Here is an 11,396-nt window from a genome sequence, read left to right as displayed (position 1 = left end):
CACAAAATATAAGTTAAATGTATAGAGAGGTTATGAAAATTGACTGCACTTAATTTTATGAATACATACATATGTCATGTGACTGATTAAATAAGTAAAAATCAGATGTCTGAGTGAAAGTGAATGTGACACAGAAGGATTTGGGAGCTGTATAGCTGTCCACCTGTTTGTCCGCAGTGGGTGAGGATCTGATGAGAGCAGAGGATGGTGGGAAAGATTTGCAGTTCTGGTGTTTTGCAAGAACACAGTTTAATGAGAGTGTTATATGAATAAACAGAACAACAGGAGCATAAGTACAGTTAAACATTGGTTTAAAACTTAACTTCACAGATGAATTTTACAAAAGAAAACCAACACATAGATCTAAAGCCAGAAAATATATGTGCATTGTCATCCTCACAAGGCAAGAAAAAAGAATCATCCCACTGTTTCTATACCGTTACACTTTAAACATATAGTTTCTCTGTTTTTACTATAAAAAAACTTACTATAAAGAAAACATCCCTCCCCTTTTTATTTGACCTCCCAGTAACAGCGACCGTAAAGTAAATGAAAGACACAATATTCTGTAAAACATATAAACATTTTCTCTAACATACAGTAGTTGCATTACTTAGAGAGGAGAAAGTCCTTCTTTCTGATTAATAGCACTAAGATATTTTAATGTAACTGCATCACAACATGTTTGATTGAATGAACAACTGCATAACAGCCACAACATTCCAGTTTCCATTACATCCATGTAAAAATTACCATACATCATCAATAATAACAGCAACAATGAAAACATATAAATCAAAAGATATTGTGATTAACTCCAAATGTAGCATACCAAATAACAGATGAAAAATTTTACATTCAAAAACACTAAAATTTTATCTAAAAAACTAAATGGTCTGAATGGCATCCTGAAGTTTTATTTACACACAGACTCATGAATTCCTTCACTATTAAGAGACCTGTTATATGGAAGAATAATTAAACAGCATTTTTGTGGGAGTTGAGACTTCGGTGGCCAAATAATTTCTTCACAGGATCATAATTAGGAAACCAGCTCAACATACATATTAAGAATTTAATCCAGATTAGTTTTTCTACTGAAACAACATTTCCCCTTCATTCCTTGCATTTTATAGTCTAAAGGAAACCCAAGAAAAATTTATTACACAGAAAATCTTTAAATAAAACACCCAGATTACTGTTAAAATGACCTATTGATAAAGTTTAGTGACTTTTATACACAAAAATAGAGGCTAGAGGTGTCAAGGTGTTTCTCTGACAGGATGAGACTTTTTACACTCAACACAGTAACACAGTGGAACCGGGACTCCATAACGCAAACCCAGGATAAGGAGATTCTGAAAACTTGGTGCTGAAGGTGTGGAGGTGGGTAATTTTGTCAGAGGAGGGTTTGTAAAAGGACAGAATGCCAGCTTCACAGTCTACATATACTGCTACTCTTTCAGTGACCGCTGTAGGGGTGCAGGGTATTTTTTCATTATTGTGCCAGACAGAGTAACCATCATCACTAGAGCAGCTCAGACTCCAGGACTGACTGTTCCCTCCAAACACAGAGTCATCCATATCTCCTTTTCTGTTAATTCCTTTGTAACTCACAGATATGAAAACCTCCCCTTTCCATTTGACCTCCCAGTAGCAGCGACCTTTCAGTTCAGCTTCACAAAGCAGCTGAGGATTGTCAAATCTTTCTGGATCATAAGGATATGACACGTCCTCTTCTTCATTTGTTATCTTCTTGTCTTTCTCAGATAGTTTGAGATCTTTGCTGATTGTTTTCGAGTCAAATTTGAGTGGACAGTTATCTAAAGAGGAGAGAAGAAACACAATCCACATGCAGTTAGTAATCATTTTTGACTCTCGGACTACTCCAGAAATAAAATATCAGACAGCTTGAATGTGGATGTGTTGCTCTGTTGTCATGAATCAAATACTTACACTTTCTCAAACCAGGTGTCAACCATTTCCCTTGTACAGTCGTCAATCTGCAGCAAAAAATGAGAGAGAACAGGGGTCGGGTGTGAATGTCAGGCTGTCAGTTCAGGCTGTAGACAATGTTATTAATGGAGGATCTTGGACACAGATTAGTTTGCACAGAGAGAAAATCTGTACAAGAGTTGAATAGAACAATTCAAATCTTGTATAGATTTGATTTGTATATGAGCTGTGGTTGCTATATCACATTGTAGTTTTGTGTGGTTAATGTTTCTAAGAGATGCAAGACTAAATGTATTAACTTCTAAACACTATTGTTTTGAAACTGTAAATTTAAAGCAGTAGATCAGCTGTTTTAAAGATTGTGAGTAAACACAATTTCACAATTTCCTATAAAAGATAAGCACAAGATTTTTGTAGAGGTAATAATGAAGCTGAATTTATAAAATAACAATGTAACACATTGAAAGGTCAGAATAAATCAAACTTGGCAATAACTTTGTTTCCACAAAAAATGCAAAACAAGGACATATTCCATTATTGGTGTTTGACAAATAGCCTAAGCCCTATCTCATGTGTTAAACTCAAGGCCCAGGGACAAAATCTGGCAAAGCTTTTTATGTGGTACTCTAGATTCCAAATTAAGTCCTTTCACAAATCTGCAAAATCAACAAATCTCCACATTTATTCTGATTTTACTGCAAAAGTTTCTCAAAATTGGTCAGAAACTTTGAGTTTGAGTGACTGCTGCCTCCGCCTTACTTGATGCCAAGTTATAGTCCATAATTGATATGGCGAGTAATAAAATATCACATTTAATATCATACATTAGTGCAAATACTGTAAAAACAAACATCTCTAAATTGGCACCACAAAATGTGCAATTTTGATTGCAAAAAAATACAACCCTAAAACAATCACAAAATCCTAGAGGAACAGCTATTTATTGATATTTCAATAGTTTAATTGGTTTTATTGATATATTCTGCCACAACTGGCCCTTAAAGAACATTCAGATTTTTGATATGGACTAAAATTAAAATGAATTTGACACCCTTGCCTTATATTATATTAGGTACTATTATATTAACCCTATTTTAAATATGGACAGGAGGTGAATGGATAGAAAACTAATTACCAAACTTATACACCCGTACTTTATATATATCTGCAATGGATCTCTCTTTGGATCTACCTGAGAGTCTCCAGTTTAGATCCTGGTTTGTTCTTTATATCTGTCAGAGTCTTTGCCCCTGTGTTTCGGATTTGATTGTAGCTCAGATCCAACTCTCTCAGACGGGAGTCGGGGCCCAGTGCTTCGGCCAGAGAAGAACTGGCCTCTTCTGTTAATAGACAGCCTGACAAACTGCAGAAAAACAAATTATTTAAAGATGATCAGATACAGTAGAGTCAGTACATCAGTTATAATAAAATGAGGATAAAATAATTAGACATTCATAAAAAGAAAATGATTTAAGAAAACAGTGATGTTCTGTAGGTTAGGAATGAAACACATTTTTATGTTAGTTGAAAAATATATGAATAGGAAGGTGTGATTAGACACTACTGAATGCCGCCTTAGAGAAAAGCATACATCATTGGTGAAAACTTTGTTGTTTTGCATTAAAAGCAACCATTTGATTGGTCAGAAAATGTAAATGTTGCGGTTACTACCCTGAAGAATGCTGCAGTGGAAAGGACCAATCAGGATTTCCCTAAAGTTCTGCCATTGGTCTTACTCAAACTAAAACACATTTGTTTATTCAACCTTGGTTCAGTTTCAATTGCTCATCAATAAATGAAGAATAAAGAAAAGAAATGTGAAGTTTAAATGTGAAGCAACCATTGAAAACCCTGGATGGACATATTTTCTCATCAAAAAACTCCAGGAGGAATCTCTTAAACCCCATTATGTGGCAGAATTAAAAGCATAGAAATCTCCATATCAGTATAAAATAAAATGATGTTCTTGTGCTCATGGTATTGCAGCTACATGGCTGGTTCCACAACACATTAGCCGACTATTATTTGCATTTTAATGACTATGACCCTTGGCCCCAAGTTCAGTGATGTGTGGCATTAAGATGATGGTATTATTATATTTTGCCAATTCAAGTGTAAATATTCATGTTACAGCATATTTTGTTTACTGCATGAGTTTCACACCAGATCTTTTGTTTACATGTAAGAATTCTGCTCTGGACGTTGAGCACAACTCAAGCAAAGCATCAAGTATACAAATAGGGTAGATATAGTAAGTGTAGTTTAGACAGAATTTTAAAGTATGACTTTAAATTTACAGAAGAAATGTATGAGAGAAAGGGTTATGTGTTTGATAAATTAAACTATTTAAAATATCTAGCAGAAGAAATGTAAATGTAACAAATAATGTTTCCTGGCAAGTTGCGATCCTGACCTCAGAGTTTCCAGTTTGCAATCTGGACTCTTCAGTCCTTCTACTAGAGCCGATACTCCTGAATCCCCCAGGTTGTTGTTACTCAGGTCCAATTCTCTTAGACTGGAGGACGGGGAGCTGAGGACTTCTGCCAAAGCTCTGCAGCTATCTTCTGAGAGATCACAGCCACCAAGCCTAAAAGTAAAAATAAGAATATTAACATTTTAAAAAATGTATTTATTTTACTGAAGCAGTAAAATAAATGTCCACATTCAATTGCATGGTTTTTGCTTTGTTATGATGTTTTGTGAATTGGGTCATTGTGTAAAAATATCTCACAGGGGAAAATGTGACTTATCTATTAGCACATATTTTTGTTACAATGTAAATAAAGTGAATCAATTATCCAAAAACCCCAAAAACCCAATTGCTTATAAATGAGATTTTTTATAACTACAACTTGTTGTTAATATATTTTAACCAGGTAAGTTTATAAACTAAATTTATAAAACTCTTCTAATGATACTGGCCACTCAATGTTCTTTTACATTTCAGCTCACATTCACCTATTTACACAAAAATACACAGATTGGGGTTGAATGTCTTGCCCAAGAACACTTTAACATGTTGCAGGCGGAATTTGTGATTACAAATTCACTCCTATTGTTTAGCTATAAACTAATAATGATCAAATAACCAGTTGGGAGTTTATTTTGTTGCAGCTAAACCTGAGCTTCACCAACAGATGTGTGACAGCACTGATTAAATTAAATAGAACACAAATAATGAATACATGGGGCTAGCATTTAAAATCCATTTAAATTCATATATTTATATTAAATTGTCTTCACAAAAATTTGACCTTGTTAGCCAAAATTAAATGTATTTTGAAAATGTGTATGTTTGTCTAAAAGTATACATACAGAGCCTTGTTGGATGCTTTGACCACTGGCATCAGCTTCAGTAGAACCTCCTCTGAAGCTGAATATTTCTTCAGGTCAAACACATCCAGAACTTCTTTTGATGTCAGTAAGACGAACACCAGAGCCGACCACTGAGCAGCAGAAAGGCTATCTGTGGAAAGATTCCCTGACTGCAGAGCTTGCTGGACTTCCTCCACCAGGGAGTGATCATTCAGTTCATTGAGGCAGTGAAAGAGAGTGATGCTTTTTTCTACAGCCAAATTCTCATTGAGCTTCTTCTTGATGAACTGGATTGTTTACTGGTTGGTCTGTGAGTTGCTTCCTGTTTGTGTCACCAACCCTTCCAGAAGGCTCTCATTTGTCTGCACTGAAAGACCCAAGAGGAAGCGGAGGAACAAGTCCAGATGTCCATTATGATCTTTCACGATCCTACTAACAGCACTCTGATGGAGATTTGTTAATTTTGGTTTCTTATAAGCTGTAGAAATCTTGGAAGCTGCTTGTTTTAGTTCCATCACATTAAGATTGTCTTTGATGAAGGTCAGATGGACATGAAGAGCTGCCAGAAACTCCTGAACACTCAGATGGACAAAGCAGAAAACCTTGTCCTGGTACAGTCCTTTCTCTTCCTTAAAGATCTGTGTGAAGATTCCTGAGTACACTGAAGCTGCTGTGATATCGATGCCACACTCTGTCAGGTCTGCTTCATAGAAGTTCAGATTCCCTTTCTGCAGCTGATCAAAAGCCAGTTTTCCCAGAGACTCAATCATCGTCCTGCTCTCTGGAGTCCAAAGTGAATCAGTTTCTTTCCCTTTGCCATACTTTGTTGTCTTCACTTTGGTATGAACGATCAGATAGTGGATGTACATCTCAGTGAGGCTGCTTGGTAACTCTTCTCCCTGTTTAGGTTTCAACACATCCTCCAGAACTGTAGCAGTGATCCAGCAGAAGACTGGGATGTGACACATGATGTGGAGACTCCGTGATTTCTTGATGTGGGTGATGATCCTGTTGGCCTCCTCCTCATCTCTGAACCTCTTCCTGAAGTACTCCTCCTTCTGTGGGTCACTAAACCCTCTGACCTCTGTTACCATGTCAACGCACTCAGCAGGGATCTGATTGGCTGCTGCAGGTCTTGTAGTTATCCAGAGGCGGGCTGAAGGAAGCAGTTTCCCCCTGATGAGGTTTGTTAGCAGAACATCCACTGAGGCAGACTGTGTGACCTCAGTCAGGATCTCCTGGTTGTTGAAGTCCAGAGGAAGTCGACTCTCATCCAGACCATCAAGGATGAACAGAACCTGGAACTGTTCAAACTGGCTGATCTGTTTGGTTTCAGTAAAGAAGTGATGAAGAAGTTCCACCAGGCTGAACTTTTTGTCCTTCAGCAGATTCAGCTCTCTGAATGTGAATGGAAATATAAACTGGACATCCTGGTTGGTTTTATCTTCAGCCCAGTCCAGAGTGAACTTCTGTGTTAGGACTGTTTTCCCAATGCCAGCCACTCCCTGTGTCATCACTGTTCTGATTGGTTCAACTCTTCCAGGTGGGAGTTTAAAAATATCTTCTTGTCTGATTGTTGTTTCTGGTCTCTGTGGTTTCATGGACACTATTTCAATCTGTCTAACCTCATGTTCTTTATTGACCTGTCCAGTTCCTCCCTCTGTGATGTAGAGCTCTGTGTAGATCTGATTTAGAAACGTTGGGTTTCCTGCTTTAGGAATCCCCTCAAACACACACTGGAACTTCTGCTTCAGAGACGATTTCAGTTGACGTTGGGAAACTGAAGTATAAAGTTCTGAATAAACACAAAAGTAAGTGTTTTATTAAAATTCTGTATGTTTTTAAATAATGCATATACAGACCTTGTTGCCCCACCTCTTGTGTCTTTAATAAAATATTGCATGTTAATATCTAAAGTGCTTGTTGATTAAAAGGAAAGTTAATATCCTTTCTTGTTTCTTGAAGATGTTACATCTTTTGTTCAAAACATTTTTGTCAGCATTTTTGATTATGTACATATAAGAGGTGAAACAGCTTTAGGAAACAAGAAAAATATCCTTTTGCTTTATTTTCTGATATTTAGAGATAGTATGCACATTAGAATCGACACCAACATCTTCAGCATGTGTAATATTTGTAGAACTTCTCTTACTGTTCTTCAGACGATTTGCCAGATTCTTCTTCTTCATTTTCTTCAGAAAGTTCAGTGTGAGCTTTAAAAGGGCCTCCTTGTTGCTCTTGTTCAGCTCTTCATCCTCGTCTTCTGACACTTCATCAAACTCCCACGGACTATCTAAACATTCTGTGTTATTTGGATCCAGGACATCCTGGATTGTCTTTAGCTCGCCATTCACATAAGTTACAATTTTTTCCTTCAGCAGCTGGAACAAATGAATAAATTAATGAATCATCAGACTAAAATACAGCCAAACTTTACATTGGAAAGACTGATAAAACAGTGATATAATGTACTTAAACAGGACTAACAGAAAGTAGTAGTTGTAGATGTGCAAACCTTAAAGGTAGAGTCCAGCTGTTCAGACTGGCCACTAGGAACCTCTGAGCTCTGCTCATCCAATCTGCAAAGAAATCATGAAGAATTAACTCACATTATCTGACCACAAAAAACAATCATAATGTAAAGCTCCATGATTTAATGTCTGTCTGAATTTTCAGAAGAAAATATAAGAACCGGTGATTAACTATCATAACACCATCAGTTGTACTAAAACTCTGCAAAGTTCAATCTTAATACTACTTTCACAATGTTGGCTATCTCACTTCTGTATCCTAATGACATTGGCAGATGCTCATCATTGTTTCTGTGCTCAGAAATGCATTAGGAATCTATATCTTCCTGTCTGGATCTGAAACTGCATCAAGTTTAACAAGTTTGCATGCAAAAATAGATTTGACAATGTCAGATTTTGCCTTCCTACAAAGATACAAATTGACTAGTTGAACTTAAAGTTCTTTATAATGGGTTTTTCCTATCAGTTTTAGTTCAAACATAATCATTGATCATTCCTTATCATAGTGATTGGTGGATCGTGTTACCCTGGGAACAACAAATGACTGAAAAGTGTACTTCTTTCACAGATTACTTTGTGAGGCCCAAGATCAACCAGATCAAAAATGTAACACATAATTTCACAGGACTCCTAAACAACCTTCATTCTTTACGCTTTTACTGTTTGTAGAAACTTAATACAAAACAATTTCACATATGAACACAGAGACGTCTTTTAAAAGAGTCAGGCCATGTGCTAAACATACTAGCAGGAAATGACCCGCTAAATCAGCAAACATCAAAAATAAAGACAGCTCACTTCTCTGGAGAAGGAACCTCTGAGCTAAAGTTAGGAACCCTGTCCTTGGAAAAATCACTCCTGAAGGACACACAGCTGGGCTCCTGATGGATCCTGATTAAAAGAAAAGTTGTCAGAAAATGAAAGAGGCCGATTGTATCGTGCTACACATCTTATGAGGAGACAGTGGACAGACAATCACATTTAACTGTTGGCTCATTAAAGATTTCAGAGACAAAATAAATATTGGTAAATAAGTTTTATTTAAGATGGTTTAAAAGCAGAATAATTGTCAAATTGTTAAATAAAAGTGTTCTGAACGTGTTATAAAAGCAATAAATTAATCAGCCCATAAAGATGCATGTTAATTAAATTTTACACAGATACAATCAGCTCACCTGTCTGAGGATGAAGGTTTTTCTGAACTGTCTTTGGACAAATCACTGCTGATTCCAGTGATGTCTCCCTTTGATGGGTTCAGTGATGATGTGGGGGAGACATCGCTGGATTCAGGTTTTGACCCCTGATGAGTCCTGAATAAAAAACAAATGTTGAATGAGATTCTAGTGATGGAATATGGGATATTCCATCTTTCCAAATGTAGAATTTACAGATAAAACTGGTGCAGTACCCCAGATTTTGATGCAATGGAATATCTGACTCTAAAATATACTTTACTGGTAACCCCCCGCATCTCCCCTAAAAAAAACAAAAACAAAAAAAAAACATCTTGCCAGCATTCAAAAATGATTTTAGTAATTAAAGAGAGCTCTTTTAATTTATGGTTTTGGTTCTGGTCTTTTAGGTCTCCAAGTTACTTCCTGTTAGAGAACAATCTTCCACCTTTGTCTTCCTTTCTGGACTAATAAATCTTCACCTTGTTAACTCAAACTGTTATCACTACTTTATTCTGGGTGGCCATGTTGTATTTCATTGAAACACATTAATGGTTTCAGACATGGAAATGAATATCACAGTCATCAGCTAAGCTTAACACATTTAAAAATAAAAATGTCATTTAAACAATTTCAACTGTATTTTAAAACTTCTGTGACCTATTTGATAAATAAAGATGTATAAATGTGTTAAATACTAGCAATTTATTGTTTTGTCTTATTTCTTTATATGAACTGTGTATGAAATAAAAGCTGTGAGGAGCAGGAGATGATCATCTAACCTTTCACTTTTCTGATCCATGCTGTTGAATTTCCATCCACATCAGCTCACATAGTTTCCTTTTTATTCTGCAGGGGAAACACAAATCAGTCTTTCACACGTTGGCTATGATCATCTTTGTGTCAGTTTTGCTGCAAAAAGTCAGTGTTAGCTGAATTAAGTCAGATAAGAGTTAGGTACAGACTGCTGTACTTCAACCATCAGTCCATTAGATGGCGCCGTGGAGCTTCAGCCTGCATGGGTAAACTGTAATAAAACTGTAGTTCCTACTCCATAATAACTCAGTTCAACATCTGAAAGTACTTTATCCATGTTCACTGTATCAAACTCAGATTTACTCATTATACGTCGGGTGACTGTGTAACAGAAAATCTGACTAGAAATAAATTTTAAATTTCATAGAGCAAGAGGGTAAAACTGTCTAAAGTTTTGTTATGCAATGAATATAATATACTGATAATTAAATAAATTATACCTTCAGACTAAACATTGCTTCAGAGGTATCTGTTACCTGGAATCCAGGAACACTAAAGTAATTTATGGGTCAACATCACCAGAAAATATGGGAGTAAAGTGTGTTTACCACCAAAGCATCATCCAGACACATTTGTCAGACCTCTACGTGATTTTAGACATTTTGTAAAACTTTATGAATAAATTCATCACAGCCTAAAATATCTGTAGATAGGTTATCATAGTTAGTTAACTCCAACAAGGAAATATTTAATTGAAAACTTGTTCCTCCTCTTTTGTAGTTGATGTGGTTCTGCAGCATTCTGTTCTCAACGGTTGTTTCCAGGGTTCTGTAGTTGTTTATCTCAGAGTCATTAACTAAAATGATGTTCTATTTCTTGCATAAAACTATCATAACCTTTCAGCATATGCAGTATATTTTTAAGAAACCACGTAATATACGGGTACCTCTAAAACGTCTATTATGTACTCCATCAAAGTGCAAGTAGAATCAAATTAATTTCAACCGAGTCAACTGGAAGTTTTTGTTTCTGAGTTTTATGGTGAGACCAAAGGTTGAGTTCAAGATGTTAGAAACATTAATCAGTTTTATGAAGAAAAAAATACCCATGATTTGTTAAGTTATTCCATGTTTCTGTAATCATCTACATTCATCTTCAGAATATAAAAAAAAAACAATACAATGTGTTAAAATAAAAAGAAAGTATTTTCTCCTTGAATCTGAATCAACCAAAAAGATAAAGTACAACCTAAAACAGAACAAATTTACAGTTTCTCAGTCTTGTGTTGAAGAAGACGACACACTCCACACTAGGTGTGAACCAAACAGACCGTGACATGGATGAGCTGCTTGCAGGAATTTGTTTGTCTCTAGTGAAGGAAGAAAACTGGGTAGGAGGAAAAGCAAAGTTGTTGAACAACATTCCCAAAGTTGTTTTTCTGATTGAAGTGCAGAAGGCCTTTTGAAATACAACATTGTCTTCTTCATGAAGTGGGTAGTCGCAATGATTTCCCAATGTTCGTAAAAAAAACCCAACTCCAAATATTGTCAAGTTTTAGGGATAACACTTCTGTACAGTCCTCTACACACCAATTTACAGATTTTAATTCATTGTGAAGGGACACATCTGGACAGTGTTGCACAAGTTTCTCCACTTCTTCATGGTA

At 36.0% G+C, this 11,396-nt stretch overlaps 1 protein-coding gene across 1 annotated transcript in view; it reads right to left on the bottom strand.

Moving 5' to 3' along the window:
* Nucleotides 1–663: 663 nt before the first annotated feature.
* The window catches only part of LOC103138773 (NACHT, LRR and PYD domains-containing protein 9-like), a 12,582-nt gene continuing 1,849 nt past the window's right edge, over nt 664–11,396 (bottom strand). Inside the window, 10 exon segments of the mRNA XM_007553110.2 lie at nt 664–1,823; nt 1,957–2,003; nt 3,149–3,319; nt 4,370–4,543; nt 5,272–7,066; nt 7,424–7,652; nt 7,787–7,850; nt 8,601–8,693; nt 8,978–9,112; nt 9,757–9,823. Coding sequence (XP_007553172.1) covers nt 1,300–1,823; nt 1,957–2,003; nt 3,149–3,319; nt 4,370–4,543; nt 5,272–7,066; nt 7,424–7,652; nt 7,787–7,850; nt 8,601–8,693; nt 8,978–9,112; nt 9,757–9,776 — 3,252 coding nt within the window. The 5' untranslated portion in view covers nt 9,777–9,823 and the 3' untranslated portion in view covers nt 664–1,299.

The sequence above is a fragment of the Poecilia formosa genome, unplaced genomic scaffold (genome assembly GCF_000485575.1).
Source record: "Poecilia formosa unplaced genomic scaffold, Poecilia_formosa-5.1.2 Scaffold54, whole genome shotgun sequence".
In the NCBI taxonomy this organism is placed as follows: Eukaryota; Metazoa; Chordata; class Actinopteri; order Cyprinodontiformes; family Poeciliidae; genus Poecilia; species Poecilia formosa.
The sequence above is the reverse complement of the archived record's forward strand: the minus strand, read 5'-3'. Positions and strand labels throughout refer to the sequence as shown.